The sequence below is a fragment of the Varroa destructor genome, unplaced genomic scaffold (genome assembly GCF_002443255.2).
Source record: "Varroa destructor unplaced genomic scaffold, Vdes_3.0 BEIS01000004.1, whole genome shotgun sequence".
Classification (NCBI taxonomy): Eukaryota; Metazoa; Arthropoda; class Arachnida; order Mesostigmata; family Varroidae; genus Varroa; species Varroa destructor.
Genome location: NW_019211457.1, coordinates 48,317,759 through 48,345,001, shown reverse-complemented (window position 1 = coordinate 48,345,001; position 27,243 = coordinate 48,317,759). Strand labels below are relative to the sequence as shown.

The window sequence follows — 27,243 nt, the reverse complement described above, 5'->3', positions numbered from 1 at the left end:
TCAGCCTTTAAGGGCGACAGTGACCTATCAGTGACGTCTTCCTGATGTTTCGAGATTTCCTTCGCTTCGTAAGTCACTCACTATAGCAGCTTAAAAGAATGACTAATTTAAAAGCCACTGACGTAGTTTTAATTGCAGCTCCTTTTCGGTTGAGAGGAATCGCCCTTATAAAATCAATAACAGTTGAATTCTTTTAACAGACGTTTCTAAAGAACAAACGATTCTCTAAGTGAGAGTCGTGAATCTATGGTAAAGCGCCGGGGTAAAGTCAGGTAAATGACGATTAAAGAGCCTTGACGCATTTTTTCACCATTATCCGTAAAATCACTGAAAGACCCCAAGGGAATTATTGTGAAACACTCAATAATAGTTTCTGTCTTAGCTGTTATTGTTGTTGTAATCGTATGTATGTCGTTAGCCAGCTGTTGTGCCCAATCGCTCTTTAATCGAAGCTTTCTCTTTTATCGATATCGATAGCTTATCGTCCATTCTTTCTTTTTTGGCTGTACCTTTGTCATTGCTCCATTGTCTACATACCTATTTTCGGGGCTCATTCCGCCTAGAGAGGATAAATGATGACAAACATTCTGGACGACTTTTAGTTATGACATAAGATGACGTTTTATTTATTCACTTTTAAACTCTCGCTCGAATTATTTTTTTCACTATAATATTATTTAGTATCCGCGTGTCACAGTTAGCTTGGGTCATATAATGCTATAGTTCTTCTCAGTATAATATACCACACTGGTTGACTTGCCGTAACGATCGTCTGGAATACACCATTTTCAAAGAAGCAGTAGAATAGGGATAATAGTTGGGCTTTAGTTTCATGAAGATGAGTAGGCTAAAGTGTTTATAGTGAGTTCATTAGCTTATTGAATTTAACGGCATGTAAAATATTTCGTGCAGTTCAATGATGTTACGAGCTAGGTGATGTACACGATACGGTGGTGCACTCAAGACCTACATATCGGTGGGATGTTTCAGGGTTCCGATATTTTGAGAAAAGTACAGCGTCTTTCAAAATACAATATTATGTGTAGTTCGTGTTGGCATAGCAGATTCGTCTTCTCATTGAATAAAATTTGCATTTGATGCTGTGTTTTATTGTAACGATAATGACTGCTCACGCCAAGACGCCAGCTAAACCACACGCCTCCTACGCTACCCGAGTAAATTCGTGAAACTTATACAGAAAAGTATGAGAGCAATGGAAAAGCTAAACATGGTAGGAAGCAAATTCTAGCTATATTTTTGCTGCTTGGGGAAGAAACGTCAATACGTAAGTAGTACGACCATTATAATAAGTTATGAGTGTATCTGGCTTGCTACAGATGACAATTAGGAAAATTTCTGTTTTAATGCCATAGCGTTAGCCTGTACCATGTTTCTTTTCCTGTAATCATGTTTCTAAAAATTACAACATGGCCATCAAATAATTAATTTAAGATCGTTCTGAATTGTTTAGACAGTGACAATGGTGGAAAATTCGTACAATCTAAGGTGAAATAAATGTTTTTATGTTTGCATGTAAATAAATTAATTGATGAATAAATAAATACGTTGTTGACCGGCGAACGGAGATGCCTGTTACGTGCGTTTTTTGGCTGTACACATGCAATGCAGGCTTTCCAATAGCATATGTTGGTAGCAACGGGACACAACCACCTGAGTCGTCCTCTCATTCTCCATAGGCTGTCATATCGATGGCCTGTTTATCTGGCGTATTATCTTGTAGTGTCAGCTGCAATCACGACAGTCTCATGGATAGACAATTAAATGTATTATTGAAGCTCAGCGGCAATCAAAGCAAAAGTGCTCCTAATCGTAACGCTTTGTCGAATCAAGAAATAGAAGATCCAATCAGTCTTACCTTCCGATAGCCATGCCACTCTTTTCTTTCCTGTTAATAGTAATAGTATAAAATTGATATAATGATACTAAAAAAAACTGTATGTGTACAAGTTTATGCCGCTGCGTATGTACTATTTGTACATTGTGTGCGCTGGCAATGTTAATTATTTAATTCGACTTTGAAGATTTGCCTGTTTTCGACTAATTCAAGTTGTCTGCTGTGGCGTCTTCAGGCAATTGCAAACGACGACCACGACAGCCATGAGATCGTGCCACCATTCGTGGTATAATATCCTTTCATTATATTATATTACTGTAGGTTTCAACTGGGTTCATTATCTTACAAACGTGGCACCTTGATACAATCACTCATTTATAACTTGTACCCGGCTACTATAATAATAATAATAATAATTATAGGTGCCACCTGTTTCATAACTGCTACCCATTGGTTCGACGGAATTAACGTCCTACAACTCTCTCCGCAACAATAAACGGTTACAGAATCTACACGACAACAAGAATAATGGCTTTTAAGCCGCGAAGTCTCGGTCTTTTTATCATTCTATTGACCGCAACAACTCAGAAAGTTTTTACCAACCGGATCCGATAGTAGTTACTCTTCGTATTTTATTTGAAGAAGGGATCCCCACTTCCGTAACAATACAAATGCTAAAAGCTCAACGCAATAAAATATTGTTCTGTATGTTTCAGTCATTCTAGTGACACAGATCATCAACTACTGGCACTAGCACAATGATGTAGAACAGTCAAAATGCAATTGATGCCTACGTGTAAATTAGCATCTGGCTTGCGGTGGTTTCCAACAGGTCGTGGTTTTCAGTTAATGTCACCGAAGGCACGGTAGGCATCACCTTTTGGCGACTGTAACTCCGTCGAGGAATATAGCCACTCTGATTCTTCTTGTGTACCTTTAAATGCTTTGTGAGGTGATCGGATCGTGAAAAACGCTTCTCACATATTGAGCATTCATATGGTTTGATTCCGGAGTGTGAACGTCGATGTCGAGCGAGTTCGTCTGAACGGCTGAATCGCCAACAACAGCCGGGCCATTGACAGGCAAACGGCTTCTCACCTGTATGTCGCCGTAAGTGGGCTTTGAGATGAGAACTTTTCGAATAGACCTTAGCGCAGCCCTCATACGTGCAATAGAAAACTTTATCCGCATCATTAGGTTTTGAATGGCGTACGTACTTACGGGGTACGCGGGTAATCGGGGGGATGCGTTCTTCTCTCAGAAATTTGCTCTGTTGGAGAAATATAGCTGTTTGCTCATCAATGACGGTAGGTACGACCTGTTCTTGTTTAATGTCTTGCATACCCATAGCCTGATCAACTTCGCCTCGAAAACCGGATAAAGTTTCTAAACCAACTCCAAGAACGACAAACTCATTGTTAGGGTCATCCGCGTTGCAATGCTGCTGTTCCGGTGCGGTTACAGTGCAATAGTCTGGCCCGCCAATACTGCACTCTTCGCTAAAATATCCAGGTGACGTTCCGTTCGTGTACGAATCAGGTGATGGTTCCGATTTGACAAACAACGTAGGGAACTCCGGAAGTGGCCCGCTCTGTTGATTTTGTTGATTGGAGAAAATATAACCTAAATAGGCATCAGTCTCAAGCTCTCCTAAGGAAGTACCAACTCCCTGGGAGAAATTTCGATCACTTAGCCCAAGGCTGTCAACTCCGTTTTGTTCTGGCACCATTACGTGGTCAAGACTCTCACACTGTCCGTAGGTAATAGTTTGAAACCCAGCTACTTGGTCACGCCTAATCGATAGATAAGTCGAATTCACTGAACTAATAGGGGGTTGTAGGTGCTCCAGGCTTCCCTGCAGCTGCGCACTGCTCAACGGTTCATAACTGAGTGTTAATTCCTCAGGCGCCTGTTCTGTTGCAGCTAGAGGGTAATCCCTTGACAAAGAGACGCTACGTTCGCTATCTCTGTTGTTTAACACGGTATCGCTCTCCCCATTGCTTCCCGGGTGATTTTGCGATGGCTCCACGAGTTCCTGTACACACTGGCCCTGACCAAAGCCAAGATAGTCGGTACCGTCGAGCGAAATTAGAAGAGCTGCAAGACACGAGAAATCGAAACACGAATCAGTATGACTGTTTTAGCACATTCACAATAAGCACACGCACGCTACTCGCTTTTGGTATAAAGGAGACTGAATTGTGTGGGCCTCCACGCAACAACTGCAGCCTCTTGCCCCAACGGCACTGACAGCCATGTCAATGCCCGCTCTCTCACGTATGCCGGGCGGCCGATGAGTCGTCGGCTCACCTCAAGAGGAAGAACAGACGATGATTGAAACAACGAAATAATGCCAACAATCTCAAACCGCTTTACTAGTCATTCGCTTGGTGGACGGACAGCATGATGACCTAAGTAGTAGACCGCTGTCACATTCAGCACTCCAGCATTCAGTCAATCACTCAATCGGTCAGTGAGCGTCTCGATTAGCACTACACAATGCTCGAACAGCAGCAGCGGCAGTAACAACAACAGCACATCAACAATGACAAAAATAGCAGCCGCAGGCACAAAGCACCGACGGTCATTCCCGGCAGTAGCGCAGCCGGCATCGGCACGCACGCCGGTTTGTGCTATTTGACTAGAATAAGCGACGGTTGTGGTGGTCAACCACCAGTCAGCCAGCCTCCAGGCGCAACTGCTTCTGTCACTGTAACTAGAGTCGACGAAACAACGAGCAACAGCAGCAGCACAAGAACGTCTTCGAGAAGCAACAGCGATGCGGATTGCGGACGTTGTAGTCGCGACTGCTGTTGTAGTTGCTGCCAGCGTACAGGAGCGACAACAGCAGCAAAAGCAACGGGCCAATTACCAAAGCAGTAGCTCTCTCGGTTTTCTCTGCGCCGCGTCTCAATGCCTCGTTTCGGCACCCACCAGAAACAGACGGAGAATGTTAAATCTACAGCTCCCGATTCTATTGCGAATACTTTGGGTATTACCGTTTATTCCGACAAGCACCGGCCGAACGGAGGGTGCAGCTGGCAGCCGGACCGATCCAGACGACAGCAACAACAGCGTGATCACTAATGACCAAAGGCAGCGCCAGACCGGTTGAGCAGCATTGACACTGACGTTCTCTACCACCTTTCGAGTAGAAGAAAAAGTTAATCAGTGAAAAAAGGCAGCCGACATACACTAACGACTGGTTGTGGGCCACTCGACGCGCGCGAGATAGAGAGAGAAAGCGGTAATAAAAGTAAGAGCATGGTTTGCCTCACGGACAAATCGAGCAGCGTCTCTCTCCATTTTCTTTTTAGGTGCCTCCGGAAAATGCCACGCACATACAGACCATGATAAACCATCGAATAAATGATGTCTCGGGAACTCGAATATTCATAATAGAGCTATGGAATTTTGTAGTTTTCTTTCGGATCAATGCAGCAAATCGATTGAATAAATGTACGGTGGTGTAAATTGTAACAAAAATTTCTGAGCTTAGTAGTGGCAAAAATCTAACATTATCCGCTGAGCAAAGCATGTATAGGGTTTATATCGATGCTGATTGTAACTTGAATGCGTGAATTTACGCACATACACTTCGTACATTTGTTTGAATCCTTCTACTTGGTACAGCCACCATAGAGTGGGAAAATAAATGTCAGAAGGTTCCATCTCTACGAAGAGAAGTTTTAATTACTTTAGTGATTGTCGCTGGCAGACGTAAGTATTCTTGGCCACCAAAAAGAAGTTGATATCAAATAAAGACGTCCTAACAAACGTGTTCGTGTGTCAAATCCAGTTGACCTAATTATAACAGTCGGTTTTAGTAGCAAATTGCGACCTAACAGGTAGACTTAAGTAGTTTTTAGGGAAAAGCAAATAGTAAACCAAATCTGCATTTAAAGCAGTGTGTCAATAACAGATATAAAAGCGGCCCACATGCATTTGTGCAATGTCACGGAGACCGCCTTCAGTATATGCCACGCAATCTATAGTACGGATTTCTCTGCAGCTCCTTTGTTCACCACATTAACCATGACACATCACAGCCACAAAAAAAAGATTGAAATATTTCTCACTAAAGTTTAACACTCATATCAATGGCACATATTTAAAGCATCAACTTAGATAACGGATGACGTGCTTTGGAGATTAAGGATTAGTATGTCGACACTAAAAACAATCCTGTTGAACTTTTTTTCAAATACGTGGTCCGTGCCAATCTCGTTAAAGGACTAGGACTAGCTACGTCCCACAAACCTACAGAAGTGGCGAATACGATGTTGCATGTAACCGTGTTACTTGACTGCCTATGTGGAATGTCACTGGATGAGAACCTACATTCGAGGCATCGATCCAATGTTGATTCCTCAATCGTGCTAATTGTATTGCCCTCTATAGGAGCGTTTGAACTAAGTAACATCCTTTGCACTAAAGTGTATTGTGCGCTATCCTGTGTAGCTGCTAGCAAGCAGTAAAATGCGACTGACCACACCGGACTTTTCAATATGGACTACCCAAAAACGAAAATCTTTTGGAAAGGGTAGAGAAAACCATTATTTGAAGCCTTGCACTCGATCTCGGCGCCTGAACAGTTTAGGCAGCATTACATTACGAATGAGCTAAGTTAGGCTGCGTTATTAAAGCGGATCGAAATACGACGGCAGAAGAGCAGCAATGCGCTCAGTGCATGTGGATTAACTCATCTACGAATTCGTCAGCCGTCAAAGCTGCTCTGCAAAAGAAATTCGATCCTTGACCAGCCGCCTGTTTTCTTCATATGAGGTAACACAGCCGAGCTCAGCCTTTATTGTTGTATGACTACGAATGATCTACAGCAGGATTCTCTAGATTGAAGTGTTACCGTATGCCTTTAATAAGTAATGTGTCCACTAGAAACTGTTACAATCCCTCAGGCCTGCGCATATTTGAGTCGCAGGCAGCAGAATAGACTTGCCAAGTTAACCCACGTTACGACTCTCCTGCACTGGCAGTAAAACATGGCTTTCTGGAAATGTTGTGCCATTTCGCTTGCTTTCTCCTACATACTAATCGCTCGCTTTTCCTTGACTATTTACTTGAGCAATCATTCGGACTGGCAGTAACGCTTCTGGAAAACGTCTAAGTAACAACCGGACCAGGTGTAATTAATCTATTAGCGGATAACGTTGCACTACTTGAGGAGCATCAGAGAGAATAGCGTTTAGAGCGGTGCGAGTTTTCGAAACAGCTTTTCAGACCTCGCTGTTTCGAAATAAAGAAATGATTGGTAATTCGTCTTTCTATCTGTTGGCAGGTTGCGCCTTAGCAGATAAGCAGACAATATGATCCTGGAAATAGGATCTTTGTTCGGGTAACGAACAAAGCCAAATCCACTGGAAGTGGATAGAAGGGCCGCAACAATGGAACGACTGCATAAGCACTAACAGCGTTCACACACCGGTCATATAATTCGTTGATTATAACCTCTTTCTCAGCGACTTAAGCCTCGAACGAAGCGATCATGTACTATAGTAAACAAAATATTTTAATACTATAAGGCGCCGATGTGATGCATATTTCTTAAACAAAAAAATAATTAAGCGAATATTTTCTAAAGTACTGTGATGTTTTTTGTTAATAATAATACTATTGATTGTTTTATTAGTATTGTGCGAGCATGACCAGGTACCACCTTCATGTGTACACATATAGGTAGTAAACACTGGTACATTATAACCTCATAAAGTACATCCCTAGCTAAAACTTTTCAGCGCTTTTTTATACAACTTTTAAATATTTTCTAACGCATACTGGTAAATTATTTTTCGATTCTGATCTTTTGTATAACAGGTTATTTTTCGAAACTACCCTGTGTTGAAATAGGTCATATATTTATAGTATTAGCAACTTTAGGCTTATAAATAGGAATGGATATTTTTTGCCCTAGATTTAGTAGTGAAAATACAAATATATTTCTATCGGACGGGAAGTCTTACTCAGGCTTGTAGCTGCTGAAAACTTCTCCACATAAACAAAAGCCTAGGGCTATATTATGCTGCATAATTACCTAGTATTACTAATTTAAACATTTTGGTGACATGGCTATGAGATGCTCAGAAGCCGAAAATGTATCAAGAATGGAAAATTATCATTCATACAGATTATAACGAAGATTTTTCGTAACGCAATACGAACACATTATAGGGTGCTGGAAAGAGTATGATATCATATCATAATGTTAAATCATACTCTATTTTCATATTTGTCAATTATGTTATGAACGTTTGTATCTCTCGCAGTTTACCTTTATTGAATCCTGCTTTGCTTAATTGAGTGCTTAATTGAGCAATCCTGTAATTCGTATACAGGAAACAGTAAATTTGATGTTAACTAGCATTTACGAATCAGCACTTTTCTATCCTACATTCTATTTGTTAAACGTAGTTTAACCGAATTTTTATGGTAACTAATCAGAGAATATAAAAAAAAATCGTGCCATAGCCCTTACAGCGGTGAACTCCACAGGCAGCGTGCAAAATGGGTTGAATTAGGATAGTTCGGTCAACTAGCTACAACTCTAAAATCCTTATCCTGTAAGACATATGACGATGAAATAAACTGTAGAAAACTTTACGACGGTAAGGTACTAACGATCGTCATGGCCCTCCTGTCACTACGCACACAACCGACAGTCAGAACATCCGGTAACTGTTTGTTAAGATCTGAGGCTCCTTCGAATGCCTGAGAGCACTGAATCCGTCTGACCACTGTTTCAATAAGAGAGACCCAGCATCTAGCTTATATTGCTTCTCTTTACATTGCCCTGGGCACGTTTTTCTGATTCACTGATTGTTCGAACCATCGTCGATTGATATGGGCATCAGACACGTCGACAGCACAGACGAATAATAACCCAATGAGCCCTCGGGCTTCATTTTGCCCCCACCCCCATTCACAGCCTTGACATACGTTTGCTGTTTCGTTTCTTGAACCAAAAAAATGGGTCCATTTTGTATTATGTTTCCAGTGGAAAAATGGATTAGCGCAACAGGAAGATTAACAGGCCTCCACACGAAGTAAGTAGTACGTTAGTTTGGTATTATTAAATAAGCGTAAACGTGAGCAAGGCATCTCTTTTACGCTGGGTATGTAAAATAGCAATACAGATGGACCTATACTTTCTAATCAATTATGATAGAAAAAAACGCGGAATTCTGTTCTGCTTTTTATGGTACGAACCTTCTTTTTTACAAAATTGTATAGGAAAATTGAATGTGCGTGAGGAACAGAACAATCATGACGTGATTCTGCTCGTAGTCGTTCTCGTGAGCCCATCGTTACCACTAAGCTAGCCGCCATGACTGTTAGGTAATCCAGTTATATATATATAATTGTATTTTATGTTTTCTGTGTACTATACAAATATATATGAATGAAAATTGTTCAAGGTAAGCTTCCTGAATTGGCTGGTAATATGATCGCATTTAATTGGGCCCAGTAGATTATGTTTATCGGAAAGGTTTTAGAGAATAGGTTGTTTATACTCTGCGTAGAAAATAACTAGTGGTATAAACCTAATTTCCTTAGCGATCCTAGGAGAACACATAGTATTGACTTTTTTAAGAATATAATAATATGCAACTCACACGTAGCTGTTCTGATATGAAGGACTCAGTAAGTGAAGGATTGGAGAGAAAATTAAGTGAAAATTGTATTCCGAATATCAAAGTCGCTTATCTAGTCTCGGAAACTCAGGATTCAGCTACTGCATTGGTCTGGTTTAGGTTGACATTGTGTAGATACGTGTCTACATGTATAGGCAAATGCACACAATTTCAGGAAGATAAAACAATCGTCAGACAAGAGTGTCAAGCCGAAGCAACTTGGTTATAGATTAAAAAGCGATCTTTCTTGAAGACTTGTGCTCACCGGTCGTCATAGGAATAACAAAATTTTGTCGATAGTTAGTATAAGGCATCTCTGTATTTCCTTAGAAAACGCTGAAATATAAATTAACTTGGATCCAATGAGAGAAGTAATCACTTAGGTTTAAAAATGTTGCCAAACACTTCTAACATCCGAGGTTGCTGCTTTCTGTGCAGTCCAGTCGGAGGAGCGTCATTCACTAGTGGCTTAAGTTATAGTTCCCTCATGATCAAAGCTGACAAATTTGATAATAGCTTATAGCAGAGCAGCACTTTGCGCCCCCTTTGTTTGCTTGACTACTCGGCAAATGATGACGAAGACAACAAAACGGTGGAAGTCTTCGTGGCAGTCGTATTGTTTATCAATAAGGTCAGTAATTTTCTCCTGTTTAGAGAAATAACGTTAGCTAAGGAGCTAATGGTTTTGTCAGCCTCACAGAAAGATAAATGTTGACTTTTTGCACAAATATAAAAATGTTCTAGGCAAGTTCACAGTGTTTGCCGCTGTGCATGCAATATAGACTATAACTCAAATCGACACCAACAGTTAACTTATTTTTCCTACTGCACCTAATCAGCTAAACTTTTTCAGTTCTTCTCTTTGCCCATTGTCTCAACAATTTTGTTGCTGTAAAACAAATAATCCATTAATCTATATGATCACTTACAGTCAATGTTTCCATATTTTTTTTAGTGCTTCCGTTACTTTGGCGCCTATAACCTGTTTCGTGTACGACCGTATTTCACAGACTGCAACTCGATCACAGATTCAAACAATTATAGTTACCAAGTTGTAATTCTTTTGAGACCCTGTTGTACGAAATCCGTTGTTCACTTGCAGCTCTCCCGTTACACTAACCCTGATTCTTTCAATGTAATACATTCTTTTGATAGAACGGTTATTTTGAAGCCACCATCTTTCTCCACGAATTAGTTACCATGTTACACTGATCACGCTGCCTTGTTGAAGTGATCCCGTTTTTTTGTTTACTAACCTCATTACTTTGTTGCAGTTAGCCTATTCATTCCAATTTCCCCATCGGGGACAATTTGTTTGAACACTGCATGTTATTCTGCTACAAGAAATAATTAACTTTGACATTACTGAAAGAAAGATTACTTCTGCATAACATTAAATTCCCGCTTCGCGAACGGCGCGGCGCAATTTTTTCGTTGAAGTTATTCCTAACACAAACCACAAACGATTAGACGAGGAATCTTTTTTGGCCGAAATTTCGTGGTAATATTTAAAAAAGCAATATTTGAAGATAAACTTTTCAGACTTTTTCTAACAATAACACAAACCGCCCAAAAAGGACCAACGTTTTCCAGATTAGCTTTATTATTAATTATATAATTAATATTATTACACATTATTATTAAATAAGAGTTTCGTGGCCCTAAAGTTTATTTTGTTCGCCGGTATGGTGACTTTATTTTAGAAGACACGAGAATGTCATCGAATTTGTGTGGAAATAGTTTAGTCCAGTTCATAACTGTTTAGGTATGGGGTTTATAGAGATCCACTACCTTACCTCATCAGCCTATATCTAAATCACTCTTTTGATGAAGATAGAGGTGTGTACTCGAGGTTATTGAGATCTTTTAACATAGTATTACGCAAAAACTATTCGTTACAACACACACAGCGAGCAAATGGCTCTCCGGCTGTCTTTTCTGTGAATAAGTCATTTCGTCGGTATAGCATCAAGAAACTCTCCTTCTAGAACGGTTTAGGAAATGTAATCTGAGGCTATGATCTCCTGTTTTATAATTTAGTTATCTTCCCTTTCCTGTAATAAGAGAATCTTGAATTGAAGTTTAAAGTTTTGTTGTTATTTATGGATACCGGTGTGCCCCTAAGAGGATATCGAAAGAAGTAGGGTTTGCTGTACTGCTACCTTTCTTACTTTTCGATCTTGCTCGAGCAGTCTGCCTTGTCGGCCTGACCTAATTTATTGTCAACAAAGTTTATAGCACGGTACCTGTAATCGGAATCCACCATTGCTGTCTAAGCCGAATAGGGCTAGAATAAGAAGAACGGGTTCTCCGACGATTGAGAATACAGGTATCGAGGTAACCTATACTTTCTAGACTAAAGAAGAAAGGACCACACAGTCAGTAGTTGAAACAATTCCTTTTCAAATAACTTCACTCAGACATTTTTACATATACTTTTATATCTCGATAGCGTCTAATGTGTATCAGTATTTTTACTACCTAAATAGCTGTCCTGAATTTCATATCCAGTACTGCCGTAAAGTTTTTCTTTCCACCAGTAGCCCTCTGCCACAGCCTACGAAATTTTTTGAACCACAAGATTCGATTGAACTATAAACATTTGATTTCAAAAATTTCTATTTTTCGAAACCGTCTAGCAGCGAAAGGCGTGGACCAAAACAACGAAGTGCTGGTCGCTAAGCATTTTACAATAACTGAGTTCTATGGAAAACAGTTACACCTTGTTCAGGGGCAACTTTTCTTGAGCTGTTGACTGAAAAAGACCCGCGGTTACATCATGAAGGACATAAGCTTATTTTTTAGAGAAATATAAAGGTTCAGACCTGGTACTCTCTATATGTATGAGGAATCAAGAAATCGCGTGTAACGGCAGTTGAACCTGAGGCTTTCTGCATTAGCAGGAATCTAGTCTTTAAAGTCAAATCCGTTCAAGGACTTTTCATGTGAAATAATGTGTACAATTGAATGGACTACTTATATTGGGAGATTTAGGCACAGTAGCCTGAGCAGATGATTTAACCATGCTACTATCACTGGCAGTACAAAGACGGAACTGAACAACAAAGTAAACACAGTGCTAGGCAATGTGGAAGAACTAATAAGCAGGCGCTAGATGGGGTTAGTGTCCAACAAGACGAAAGTAAAAAGGAAATGCGGACATCTTGACATTAACATGAAAAGAAACCCAGACAAGCTGGTTACATACCTGGTAATGAGGCTTAACGACAACTGTATGGAGCCTTAAGCTGATTTCCAGAATCAAAAACAAAGCGAAAAAGAAAAAAAGCTATTATGGTTTCATAGTTCCCTACGCTGTTCCCGCATGAATAAGTTATAAAATTAAAGGAAAATAAATTACATGAGAAAAGCATAAAAGCTGCTTGCCCTCCACATAACTATAGCATACCGAACCACCTTGACTCCCGTTGGCGTTGACCTCAGTACGATAGTACCATGGAACATATCGAGGAACATAAAAAAATGTATAAAAATTAGCTGAAATACCGCTAAAAAGTTGGAAAAGAAGTCGGCAAGCATAAAAGCAGGAGATTGGTATAGGAAATGAATATAAATAATACGATATTTCTCAGAGACGATATATTACCAAACGCGAATCCTCACATGCCGCAGACGTTTTTAAAAGTATCTGTATAAATAGAAAAAGCAATAACTAACTTATGCATTACCAGTGATTCTGGTGTGCGCCACAGTGTGACACTAGAGTATTCTACGCTTTTCAAGGAAAAAAAACTAGGGTACCATTTGGGACTAATGCCATGCAGAATAAAATGCTACAGCTGGACAGTAAGGTCCAGGTACGTAACAAGGTTATGAAACTTGAAAAAGCACAATAATGAGGAAGGCGCAGGCGAAGAATGCAATCTGTCCAACTGTGCGTTAAATAAAATCGAGTGTTTCTGCTAGAATCCAAGTAGTATTCAAGCACGTACTTGTCAATGACCAAAGGCAAAGCAAAGACATAGAAAATACAGACTAAAGCCTTATGCTATTATAACAAACACCTGCACGTAGGGCACGGTGTCCGTAAACAAGATTTGCACAGGAATCTCTTATTACTATAAAAAAGTACCCAATATTTCCGTCGGCGATTAAAAATATTGGTGCTATTGCAACCGCATACACTTATTGTACAGAATTTTTTATGTCCACTTCAAAAAAAAATCCATTCAGAGGTTTGAATTGTGAGTACGATTATTAAACAAAATACTTATCATATATTGCGCCTTGCAATCTCATTTGGGCGGCATGGCCTTAGTGTTCCTGAAAATGGCAGTTGTGGCCAAAATAAGATGCGAGAATTTGCTTTATTGTTACCTTGAGAAATGCTGATATCAGTAATGCTCGCGGAAATGCTACTGGCACCACATGAACTGATTTATTATAAAATCCTCCACGAAATCAAATCTTAACCTTATACAGTAAACTTGAATAACCCATCTGCGCTGCCACAGAAATCATTTCCAAAGCGAATTTTTAACTCAAAAGTGTGTCTTGTTTATCTTTATTTGATTATGAATGTCCATTAATTTTTAACTGCAGCATCTTGATCTAAAATATTTAAAGACATCCCAAGTGCAGTTCAGAAGTGCAGTTTTTAAAATTAATTATGTATTTAAAACGTCTGCTATACATTTTTGAAAGAAAGGCCCATATTGTCGGTCCAGATATCGATAGAGCGCATAAGTTAGTAATGAGGATTACATTAATTATAAATAACCTGTAGACTGTACAAGATATATGACCCCATATTATAATATTTGGTACGTTATATACACTTATGTAGTAAGTCAATTCACTTTACTTGTTATATAATGAAATGTAATCACAAAATCATTGTCGGAACTGCAAATGAATATTTTGCTTGAGCTTTTTCTTTTAACGGACGGTTTTTCTAGAACGATACCACTGTACGTGAGAGGACGATACGCGCATATATGTATCATTATTTCTAGGCCTTTAATAATTGCACTATACCTATTGCCTTTCACGAATGTGGCAGCCTACGGCAGCCTTGGTTTCGTATAAACAGCTAAAGAGTCTACTGTGGTCCTTGGCGAGCTGTCTTCTGTGGTCACATTTTGCCGCACGTTGACAAAGGAAAAGCACTAACTGCATGATATACTTCATGCACGTTTTGTGCAATAAAATTTCTCTAATTTGCTTCACAATCTTAAAAGCCTAGACGTCCGTTTAGATTAAATAAAATGTTTTGCTGCATTTAAGCGCTTAAATCTTGTAACAGGTTTTCATAAACAAATTTCTAAACCTGATATATTTATGTATGTAATCCGAATATTACTAGTTGCACTCGTAGAGTAAACATTATTGCGCTCGTTCATGCCACCTTTATTATAGTGTTCAGTTGCGACTAACGATATACATATTCGTTAGCGATCTTTCGGAATTCAAGGAATTAACAAGTTTATACAAGTCAAAGGAATGCATAAGGTGAAAACATTCCGAATACTTAATAGCTAAATAATGTAACTGAGATGTAAAAAGAAGAAAAATGGGACGAGACATGCGGTGTAGGGGAACGACTGGTTATCGCGGTACGTTACGTTGTGCGGAAGAATTTGCGAAAAAACTAATATTAATAGCTTTCTTGGTTGCAAAATCTCATTCTATATCCTTACAATACAAGTAAGTAGCATTTCCTAATAACAACAACCTGATTGTGGCTTCACCTATAAACGTAGGAAAGCCACAGGGAACGTGTGATAATATTATACTATATATATGATGCTTATACTGTACCGCAAATTTTATGATGTACTTGATTACTAAAGAATGTAAGACCTCATTCAAGGACCTGATTCTATTCTTTAATAATTTTTAATTAATGCTAAATTAAAAAATTATGACCGCAGCATAAGAATACAACATTTGACCGAAGGCGTTTGGTATCTTCCCTGTTTTCATTTATTTTCTTAAATTCATAAAATGTAGCTAAGCATGTTATCATACAAGCGTTAACGGTTATTTTCAAAAATGCTTATTAATTGATACATGCCAATTGTAAATCAAAAACATTGAATATGTCGATGGCATATTTTGCAAAGACAGCGTACTTTTTCGACCTTTCGTCACTGTCGTCTTCTAACAGCTTATCGTTAAATGTTATTCTAAATTAGAAGTAAAAAGCAGAGTCATTTTTGGTGTAAGTTGACAATGTGTATCCTGAAGAAGTGTATTGTACATATTACAGCTAAGTATTCGAATTGCATGAAACTAAAAAACCTTGTCGTAGCTTATAATCAGCTTATAACCTCATGAAATCAGTCTACAGCGCTGTGGCGATGGTACTTCGTGAGAACTACGCGATTTCCACCTATATTAGAGAACTCGAAGCTGAGCTAGCACCCGGTGTTATTCACTAAAGACGGCACATTAAAAGCACACTGCTGGCAAAGACTACCTACCCTTCCAGCAGCGGAAAAGCAAATACGGTTATTTTCTATACTTCCCACGGGCCCCTCGTTCAAGCTTTGCTCTTGCTAGTGGCGTACTGGTCGTTAGATCTGACTACCATGATTTACTCTGCGGTATCATAGATATATCGATGCGCGCGCAAACACAGCATATATGGATCGCGTTAACCTTGTTACAGTTTTTAACCAACAACCTAGTCTCACCGAAATAAATACATGTTTTAGGTAGAATTTTTGCAATAAACTGATAAAAATTATTTTTAGAGCTATAAACGTGATGGAGCTTTTAAATCAATTAATTTTAATGGAGTTTATAAATGTCTCCAATATTTGCTTGTAGCCTAAGCAAAAGTAGCAATAGAACCATCTACTACACGTAATGCCTATACTATATTTTCCACTGTATATCAATGGCATCTCCTGCGCATTTATTTATTTATTGTAATGTGGTAGAACGAAATTGTTGGAAATTTTAAGGCTCCCATTCGTAACTTCATTGCGCTATTTTTCACTTGTCACATAAATTTGATAGCAGTTTTTAGCTGTCACATTTTATTATATTCAAAATAATTCCCATTGAGCCTGGATGAATACACCTCAAGTGTCGCCCCTGGCGTTGAATGATTTTAGCCCTAGATTAATATCTGTAATTTCAGGCTTGCTGATACACTAACCGAAAAATGTAAAGTATAATAGCCCTATGACAGCTCCGGATAAATCTCTAAATATAGGAAGGGTTTGTTTGAGTATTCTGCATTTTTTTTCTGTCTGACAAATTTCCTGTGATAGGCATTATCATTGCTGTTCATGATCAATAATGTTATTACATAGCACATAATTATCTGGTCGCTAAACTACAGTTAGTAGTAATAGCTTTAGTATATCGCCTCTCAGCAGATTCTACCTTTCGGACTTTAGCCATATTTCAGGTTTAGCTGTGGTAGCGGAACCTGGGGTCAAAAAAAGAAGAGAAGGCTTCTTTGACCGCAAAAGAAGCAACAGACATTTCGCATCACACTGCTGCTTGTTGTTCATTGTGTTATCTCACGAAAATTGTTTCTGACGGGACGATTCCGCTCATTTACAAGGCACATTTAAAATATTTTTTCTATAAGATATGAGAAGATAGCGTGATGTTGGCTGGTGTTATCATCAATTATGAGTGGTCGATTTAATGTGTAATTAAGCCTTATCTGGTAAATGCACTCGATTAGAACCATGCTGCTTGTAAAAAGGACTGAACACGTGTATTTGCTTATTAGATATTAGTATTCTGATATGCATAAATGGGGTTAAAATAACGACTATGCAAAAGTAGATGCCACTTATTTTGGAGAATGTCTTTGCTTTATTTCAATTTCGTTGAATTTTTTGTGGCCAAATACGCAGATTGTCCAGTTATCGTAAAATGAGCCGATTGCAAGCCAAAATAAACGTCAGTCTCAGAAGAGTATATGCTATGGATAATCGCGAGTAGGGAATTAATTATATAAAATTTTCATAAGGCACGATTTTAGAACCAAATAATAGACGTCAACCTGACTCAAATGAAAATCTGACGCAATGTGGGTTTTTTTTCTTAGTGTGATAAGCTTGAAATATTGCAATGCGTATGTATTATTCAGATTTTTTGCTTTCTGGCAGTCTTACACAATTATGTATTTTCCGAATTTCTGAGTACGAATAACGAGAGTAACTACCTTACATAATAGAAGTCGAATTTTTTATTGACAATTTGGCCCGAAAGCTTTGTCGACTAATTTGGCAACCCAGGCAATCTAGCCTTCGGTTAGCAAACAGGTACCCAAGCTGTAGATTTACGGTTGTGAAAAAAACGTACTGAGCTAAATACGTGTAGTTTAGTCCGCTTACTAGTAGTAGCTTGCAGCACTTTTTTAGACTGGCGACGCATGTTTCTGCTGAAGTATCAGCTACTCACTGTCGAAAAGACCAAACGCTTTGTCGTGTACTAAGACCTGTATCATATTTTTCTGCTAGTCACAATATGCAAGTTGAGATTTACAAGATCATGACCAAGAAGCTCGTTATGGGCCAAAACTGGATGCATCCTAGTTGCTGCATTCCGTTTTTAGCTTTGAATCCAATACGAGGCAAATAGAATGTTTAATTTAAATAAACCTTATTGAAGTATACAAGTTCAAAGGTTGCAACTGTTTGAAAAAAATGTGTGGAATACATTAGATGTCAATCGCATATCTTTTGTCAAAGGATTTTTGCCATCTAGGCTTAAAATAAAAATATTAAAAACTGCTCAACAGTACCGAGCTAATTTTAAAATTCTGTGGACTTTTATAAAAGCAAACAACGTGTATTTTACATCTATTGTATAATATACACTCAACGGGTTAAAATGTATACTCGTTTTCTTACAGAGAGCTCAATAATATGTAAGTATGTATGAGTACAAGTTCGTGGTCTAGAACTTAATTAAATCAGGACATACATGATTAAAAAACTAATTGACTTTTCTTAATTGTTCTGTTCATTACCGTTAAAACATTTGCACCACGTCTAAATACATTCCTACATTGAGTTCCATTTGTAGTGCATTGAGTTCAGTTTGTAGTGCGTAAAGAGCAATCAGCAGGGGCAAAATCCTAGACATAATCACATATCTATCTAGTGATACATCGTAAAAATGACATAGCAGAAGGACGAAGCCTGTGTAAGTCTATTCCTCTCTGTTTCTCCTGGATACCGATTCTTAAAGACGCCGCTGATACTTCTGGTGTCTTTAGTTGTGGCGTACAATCAACGAAAGTGTCGGAGAAAGTGCCACATTACAAAAGTTCAGGTACACAGCTAAAACACTCTTCACTGTCTAAAGTAGTGCTACTCATTTTTTCAGCTTCACCCAGGTTATGCAATCAGTATGCACTGAATGAGAAACTTGCTGGTTGTAAGCTATTATTATAATTTTCTACACTGAGGAGTCTAAATGCCCGCCCTTTTTTTTCAAATACAAATTATCAGACGATCAGAATCACGGAGATCACGGAGCATTTTTTATTGGCAGTATTTGCCTTTCAATGGCAAATGATTTGAGAGGATAAAACCGGCCAGTGTTAATGTATGATATACATTAAGTCAATTCCAATACATTGGACACTAAATGCGGTCTTAACGTGTTCAAATAATAAAAAAAAAAGCTATGCCATTACATTTGATTTAAAGGGTATCCAAAAACCTAAATCACTTAAGATCACTCGATGGGGACCGTTTTCTGTGCATTGATCACATAAACTGGGTGTGATTTCTTCCGCGTAGATGTAAACGATGATAGCCTCTTACAAATCAACTTGTTACTAAGGTAATAATTTTAATAATTCGAGCTTGAAGACCAAATAGTTCTCCAAAAAAAACAAATCCGTCCGACTAATTCAATCTATTCCCATTTTCACTTATTGTCCAAAAAGTAGCACAAAAACGTTTTACTGCACAGTAATCTCATGATGGCAACCTTCTTTATTTTGGCGTTGTTTTACAGCAACTAATATATGCACCATAACAAAAGTAGTCGGCCAAACTCTGCATCTGTTAGGACGACAAAGCCTCGAAATGCGACGAAATGAAAAGATGATCTACACTTGCTATTGTGATGTTACCAATTACTACATAAATCCTATATTCGCCTCAAATCCTTACCTCAAAAGATATAAGTTATATAAATATAATTTTCCTCCCAGACGTTTTCATCTTATTTTACGTAAATATAGTCCATTTCAAGTCTAGTTTGGGCTGGTATTATAAGTAGCAAATTTTCAAATATGGTAAACATTTTTATCAACCAATAGGAGGCCACTGTTTAGAGTTCTCCTACCATTTCTATGCACCTGACTGCAGAAGCTCTAGCCCTAACAAAGTGAAAACGCATGTAGACGGAAAACGGAGCAGTTTATTGAACACATGTACAATTCGAGCAGGTCTAACCAACATCCCGATGTCAACCATCCAACGTAGGAAAACCGTCAATGATAACCTATATTAGATAATACGGTAATCCTTCGAAGATAGTACAACGGATTCGTCACGCGAAGCCCTGAAGCATAGTGCAGCGCTTCCTAAGTGCATCGAGGTCAGTCATAATTTCTAAGCCGGTGGGCAGGCTTCGCAGAATGCTTTCTTGTTGCAGCTCTTGAACTTCGCATCGCTTGGGATGACCTTCTCGCACTTACAGCACCTAAAGTGTTCCGGATGCCAATGCTGTTCCAAGGCAGTAACAGCCTTACCCTTGATAGGCTCGGAGCACTTAGCACACTTAGGAGCAAACTCCTTAAGGTAGCATTTCTCGCAATAGGGCTTGCTTTCCTTTTCAAAAAATTGTTTTGATTCGCCGCCTATTAGCGATTGGGTGCACCGTGTGCAGATGAAATGTTCTGGGTGCCAGTTCCTATTGAGGGCAGTAACAGCTTGGCCCTCAACGGACTTCTCGCAAAAGGGACATTTGTCCTCGGGGAGTGCGTCTGCCATTGTCAACCACGAAGAGGCACTGTTTAGCAGCTGATGACCTAGTAGACTGGGTACACGCGCTGGGTACGCTAGCAATTATGTAAGCTCGCAGGCGCCCCGAGAGGGCGGCTCTGGTGGGAGGGGAAAGAGAAAATCGGTCGGACGCAGACCAAGAAAGACCATATGCGTAGAGAAGAGGGTACAGCCTGCATATGCAGACAGGTACCCTTGTAGGACCCAAGGACACCAGGCCTTGCTGAGTCACTACAGATGCGACTAAGACTTTAAAACAGCTTTTCATTTTCGTAATCGTCACTCAAGACAACATTACCATTTGCGTCAGCGAACGTTACATCTCTGCTCACACGCACAGCCACTGTCGCTACCGCCCTAGGCGCTAGACCAAAGAGGGCGTCGATGGGGGAGGTATCAAGCGCTAAAGACACGGCACAATATATTTTAACTGTTTCTTTCATACTGGTACTACAGTTTAGAATTTATTTGTGTGTACACATATTACTAAACTATTATCTGACGGACGGGACTCCATTGTTGCCGCATTTAATTTACTTTAAGTCGTGGATAGTTTTACGTTTTGAAAAGTTTGCCACTGAAAATCTGACACTTCACGGCAGAAGAATTTCAAGTGCACAAAATTGTTAAGAAAGAAACCAAAATATACTGCGCTATTCGTATAGTATATGCAATATTAACCTGTATTTATATATTGCATTCGTTTATAAATCCCCACCCCTATCCGTCGTTCAACCACTAAATAGAGTGGTTCATATGTGACGATGTCCTTGTGGGTTTAGCTAGGCCTATTTTTTTTCCAGGTATTTAACACTTTTCTGCTGACTCTCTCCGTTAAGAATAAGGGGATGCAAAATGTATACATATTTGGGAAAGCAGCCTATGTCTCGCAAACATCTAATTAATTAACAATGTAAAGACGAAAAGCCATTTACTACCATGAAATCAAAGCCACGGTAGTTCCGACTCTACTGACTTAAAAAACACTTTACATATCTACTAATTTTATTTTTACCTACGTATTAACCCACGTCGCTGGTGCAGCCTTTAGGCATTCATTTTCAGCACAAGTTATGTAAATGGGAATCAGAAATACTTAACACCGAAACACGTGGCTTTCCATTAACTTTTCATATAAAATCAAAAGCTTCTCGTAAAAACAATTGCTTTGCAGTTTTCCAATCCAAATTTCTTAAACAACCCACCCTTCGACTTGTTCAAATTGTAAAAGATTTGTATTAATTTTGACATATTGCATAAATTAGAATCACTTTACCACTAGTCAAAGCCAGGTTTGGAAAATACGCGGGTAGATAAGTATTCCCTGACTGATCTACATGTTTATTAATTTTACAATGATAGCAAACTAATTGCATAAGTATGACTACGGGCAAAAGTAGGTACAAATGATTTTCAAGTGACCTTTTTGCAATTACCTTTGCATGAAAATATTGTGCTTACTAATAATGGAAAAATAATCGTGTTGTGTGTTAGCTTAATTTTTTTTCAATTCAAAATTACATCACGCATTTTACTGTATTCTGAGTGATATAGCCGTCAGGTGAATAAGTTGAGAAAGGTTCACGCTTCAAAATGGCATAAGACGACATTGAAAACAAAAATAGTGATCCTCGGAATTAAAATTTTACTGGAGTTATTCTTGTCTTTGTTTGTTTGAATCTTACTACTGTTAAAACCATATACATTCCTCATTGCACTAGCTGCCTCATTCAAATTGCTTGAGGAACAAATCGGTATATGAATCTTTCAAAGATCGAAACATCCTTTGACTGTCTATATTCAGCGATCAATCTCGAGATCTGATGTACGCGTAACGACTTCCCCAAAACGCGTAAAAAAAGTGTAATACCAGTTAGTCATAAGGGCAATGACGATGATTGTTTTTTGGGGCGCGATCAGAGATAACCGCATCTATTAATGCCCGAAAGCAGGAAGACAATCAGCAAGGCTATATCAAAATTCCTGTCCCGTCTCACCTTTGCGTCACGACTGACGTACGCCCGCGGGCGAGTTACACATGCGCGGCGCATCTGTTGAACTAAGTAGGCCTTGACCCCCAGTTAGCCGCATTGCACCCTAAGGTTAAACGATTTAGGCAGTTTCTGTGTTTTTAATAAATAAGCTCTGTGATGTCTACGCGGGCTATGGCTTAGGGTCACTAGCAATTCTTTCCAGGGACTCTGCTGTGCACTAAGGAGATAAAACTAGACTTGGGGACACGTATTTTCATACCGTTAAAACTTTTCTTTAAAGAAGTTTCTCAGTTTTCGAGATGTTCACAGTTAATGTAAACATTCTTAAAAATTATATATTTAAAGCTGAAATTACTGATAGAGATACAAGAATTCAAGATGACACAAATTTAGTTTTATAGGGATCTCCCCAAGTTTTATGGCATCGTTCGTACGCAAGAGCACTTTTTAAAACAATCAGGTCCGATTTTTTTTTACACAAAATGTAGCATATCTCTTTTTGGCACAAACATGTGTTAATTACTTATCGACCTTATTTAATAGAAGAATTCCGACAAGATCGCTATAGTAGTTTTTCAGTCGTTGAGAACAACAGAGGCTTAAATGATAGAATCCCCAATTAAAAGAGGCTAAGGGGTGGCTGGTTCAAGTGTCACTTACTACACATAAAATCTAGCGTATTTTTTAATTCCGTAATCAGCCAAGTATATCTAAATGACGCTTTCTGTGTTCTAATGTTATAAACATTTTTTACCGCTTTATGAAATGGTAATTCGGCTTGTCATATAGCTACATGCAGATTGCAATTGATTCTCAATATATTTCTATTTTATTAAGTTTTCAAAACAATATCGTGTTTACGCACAACCTACAATATCTGCTTAACGTATACAATTAACGGGTAGAAAATTCAAGAACTGATTGTTTTTTCGGATAAATCTTAATCAACGACTTTATTAAAGGTTGAAGTTTATATATTAACGTAGTACATTATTGATTTTCCCTGAAAAATAATCGCGTATCTTCCTTGAAAAATTCAGGGAATATATGCGATTTTTACAGCTGTATATTACACTATAGCTGCTCTTTAGATTGGTAAACTGCGATATGCAAGAGTAGAAAAAATTCTGCAGTTTTGTTGGGTATCATGAAAGCAATAAAGTAAAAATAAATGATACCTAGTAAAACGCTCATTTTCTTTTAACATTTCTATGGCCAGTGTTACTGAATAACATAATTTTTCTCTTTTGTTGAGTTTTAGGAAAACGTTCGTTCAAAACATGAAAACATGCTTATGTTTTACAATACAACAACATACTTCGTCTTCAGAACGATATACTATGATTAATAGTTGCTTGTAAGGTAACCATATCGTTTCATAAGCCCATGTAAAACCCCAAATAGGACCAATAAAGCCGACTATGATTGAACTCCTGATAAGGGTTGAACTCGTCAGTGCCATACCTAAATAGATTTAATTCCGAGGTATAACTTCTATAAGAGAAATAACTGCAGATGCTAAGAAACATTAACATCTCGCAGACATTCGAAAAGCAGATGGCCCCTTAACATTAGGGTCGAATGTTGTTCACAGGTGCTGAAACAACTAATATGCACTTGGAGTGCAATGTATTTGCTACATAACAGTTTTTTTTTTTTCAGTACACGGTTGCCCCATTATCGTGTGCTCTATATAGCTACTTATATACATATGGTGTATACATCGCCAACCTTGTAAGACTGCCTCATTTTGCAATGGACTTGATTTTGGTCGTTCAGAAATTACAATGTTAGCACACGTGGTGGTTTAAATTTTCACGGAGGTAATCAGCAACTCCACCGTTAGTGTCAAAGAAACGACAGCTACTGTTAGTGTAACTGCGACTCACAGATCGTACTTACTCCGTTTTAAAGTGCTCGACCAAAAAAAGTGTACTTCATACTGTTGTCTGGTTATAAGTATGAATAATTATTCGCTGTGTGTAGAGTTCTGTCGTTGATTTCTAAATTAAAACATAGCCCAACTATATTCACTTATTCCTTTTACCTTCACTGTAAATGTCATATCTAACTCGCATAATGTGCATTGGTGGGCCCATGAGACACCACATAGTGCAACCTTCTCATATACTTCCATCTGTTACCCCTGCACATGATGACTAAAATTAGCCTATTTTGTTCAGTTATGTGCTATGCCGGAGTTGCCAGAGTTGCGACGTCCCTCGTTCACTGGCAAAAAGATAATTGATCCACAGGTTGCAACGATTTTTTCCGCAAAAATTCAAGGAATGCCTGGTATCTACGACTTTTTCTTATTTCTTATTTCTTTTTTGCTTATTTCTTGTGGGTGTTGAGCACTTACTGTCCCTGCATCTCACATCCGGGCCTAACAACTACATACATTTTGAACTCCAGTAGTATACCAGCTTATATGAAAGAAAATGTACGTTACTATATTATGAATCATAAGCTTGTAAAATGTTTTGCTAACCTAAATAAGCGTTTAGGTTAATGGACATAACGGAAATTACTTATTTTAATAATGCTATTTTGATGCTAACAAAGCAGACATGATGAATATACTTGCTGTATTCTTGGAATGGCTGCAGCTTTAGACGGATATCGACAAAGGCGCAGAATCCCCTTGACTCGTGGATAATTTCGGATTCCCGAACGAGGCACTGGCTGCCATACTCAAATATAGCCATTGATAATTTGTAAGCGTCAGAATCGAGAAGGTGTAAGTAAAGTCGACAAGCATCATCCGAAATGTTTATTCTTGCCTTAGAATTTCTTTACTTGGTCAACGACTCCCCGGAATCACCTCTTTCGTGTATCATCGAAAATCTCTATGTTTCGAGTACCGGTATCGCCGTTACGATGGTTCCCTGCATGACACGAAGTCTGTCTATGCCTGGCTTCGAACCTGCACCACAAGGCGTCCCTAAGATTATCATGTAAGTACGTTACCCACGAAGCTATCACGAGGACAGAACCAAGCACGTACCTTCAATAAAAGGTTCAGCAAGCGGTGGGTCTTGCTGGATTTTGCTGGGGTTTTTCCAACGAACCTATGGCGACGTGCTAGGCAATGCCATGGTAATAATTTACCAACACTGAAATTTGAACCGGTGATGGCCGCATGTCCTTGGTTACCGTGGTGACGCACACAAAGCAGGCGACCTGAAACATGCGGATTACCTATGACATAGGTGAAAGCTGTCATGTAAGATATCTGCTTCTCGAGAAAAAAGAGTAGAAATTTGGAAAAACTAAGGTGTTATATAGTACTCATTATAGTGAAATGGATGCTTTAAAATAAGAAAATCTGAACGACAATATTAGATCATTATGTCTCGAGGATATCAATTATTAAGAACAATAAGGAAGAAAAAAGCGCAAGTAAGTAACAGCGCACCCTTCAACTTGCATAAGATAATATAAAAATCCTCTTTGGAGTCTAGGCAGTATTACAGGTTCCGATCCAGTATCAGAAACAGGGAAAACCGTAAAATTAATTGAAAGGGTTGTTAGAAAACACTCGGATAGGTACCACATTCGTGTATTCAAAATGAATGTACACATAAATTTTCTAGATAAAACGAAACAAAGTCATATATTTGTGAAGAAAGAGACATCTTGCAGTGAAAAAAGTATGTCTTATTATATAACTATAGGTAATAGGATTGCTAATGCTACCGCTCTGTTCGTCTAATAGATATAGAGATCATGCAATTACTTCAAGCTTCACTATTCTATATTTCATTCTAATTTTAACGTTGGCTAGGTTTCGTACTTACTCATCTCGATTGTAATAACATTATCCCTTGTCTTCCGATATAATAAGTGCCTTAGTAGAAATTGTAATAACAATATAATGCTCTAGTTTGTAGACGTAGGCAAGGAGAGGCCATGTTTAAATGTCTTCGCGAGCTATATTAATAATAATTTGGTGTTACTGCTAAAGAAGAAAAGGCTTAATTTCTAATTTTTCTTTGTTTAGATTTAATTAAACTAGGAACCTTCTAAAGCTATGATTAAAATGTAATATAGAATGTAACTATTTCAGACACTTTAAAAAGAGCTAAAATATTTAGCTGGTAGCAAGCTATATTCCGACGCGGTCAATGTGGGTCATAGATGTACATTTCCCAAGCACGAACTTTTCGACACGCAGTTATAAAACCTGTTAGTTAACAAACTCATTCAGTCTTAAAATAATCTGGGATCGAAAAAAATATTTGCCATTCGCTTGAAGCCGCAAAAAATAACTAACAGAACCAAGCGGTATTACGTTATATTTATTTAGTGAAGAATTGGTTAAGGATTACCAAAAACAGCTAGATGCTGCTGGTTCGACCAGCAGATACTACATGTTTTTCCAATCCGATGACACACGCAATAACGGAAATTGTTGGAAGGAAACTACTGTTTGTAAATGCGCATCAGTGTTTTCGGAATTCTAGTTGTATGCATGTAACCCGCACCTGTTTACTTAAATTGTCAAGGTAGTGAGTGGAATTTTATTCGGAAGATAAGTCTCTTGATGAAACTTGTCCCTTAATACCGGAAAAAATCGAGACATTGATTCATTTTAGAAGTCTAAGATTCAAGGGTCCGAAAAGCTTTCAGAACTTTAGAACTACTTGTCGCCTGTTTTATTTTCTGTACAATGCTGCAGTGTACCGTTCTAGAAACACAGTACATTGACCCACTCATAACTTCCATACACAATATGCCAAAAACATGTTCCTAGTTTTCCGTTTCTTTTTACGTTTAACAGTTATATA

The 27,243-nt window shown here is 38.5% G+C and overlaps 1 protein-coding gene, 1 long non-coding RNA gene and 1 pseudogene across 4 annotated transcripts; 1 reads left to right on the top strand and 2 right to left on the bottom strand.

Moving 5' to 3' along the window:
• Positions 1-596: 596 nt before the first annotated feature.
• On the bottom strand, positions 597-6,315 carry LOC111249944 (uncharacterized). Of its 3 annotated transcripts, XR_002673134.2 has the most exons (3): positions 6,197-6,315; positions 2,459-3,952; positions 597-1,747 (listed from the first exon to the last, which is right to left on the bottom strand). XR_002673134.2 is itself a non-coding variant. In XM_086987251.1 (2 exons), exons 1-2 carry the CDS (start codon positions 6,276-6,278, stop codon positions 2,646-2,648), a joined length of 1,389 nt encoding a protein of 462 aa, XP_086843377.1. In that variant the 5' UTR covers positions 6,279-6,315; the 3' UTR covers positions 597-2,645. The 3 variants fall into 3 exon arrangements, 2 of the variants coding, with proteins under 2 accessions (XP_086843377.1, XP_086843378.1); XM_086987251.1 differs by having other exon boundaries at positions 597-3,952; XM_086987252.1 differs by lacking the exon at positions 6,197-6,315 and adding an exon at positions 4,855-4,997 and having other exon boundaries at positions 597-3,952.
• A 186-nt stretch (positions 6,316-6,501) lies between these two features.
• On the top strand, positions 6,502-7,456 carry LOC147756304 (uncharacterized). The gene is made up of 2 exons (XR_015326511.1): positions 6,502-6,640; positions 7,152-7,456. It is a non-coding gene; the product is annotated as an uncharacterized LOC147756304 (long non-coding RNA).
• A 12,610-nt stretch (positions 7,457-20,066) lies between these two features.
• Positions 20,067-20,447, bottom strand: LOC111249902 (transforming growth factor beta-1-induced transcript 1 protein pseudogene; annotated as a pseudogene).
• Between the last annotated feature and the right edge of the window lie 6,796 nt (positions 20,448-27,243).

What these genes read in the sequence shown, in the direction of transcription:
- LOC111249944 (XM_086987251.1), bottom strand. Translation starts at nt 6,278, where the DNA reads ATGTTACTTAGTTCAAACGCTCCTATAGAGGGCAATACAATTAGCACG. An exon ending in ATTGGATCGATGCCTCGAAT is followed by an intron (nt 3,953 to 6,196) that starts GTAGGTTCTCAT and finishes CGTGTCTTGCAG; the next exon opens with CTCTTCTAATTTCGCTCGAC.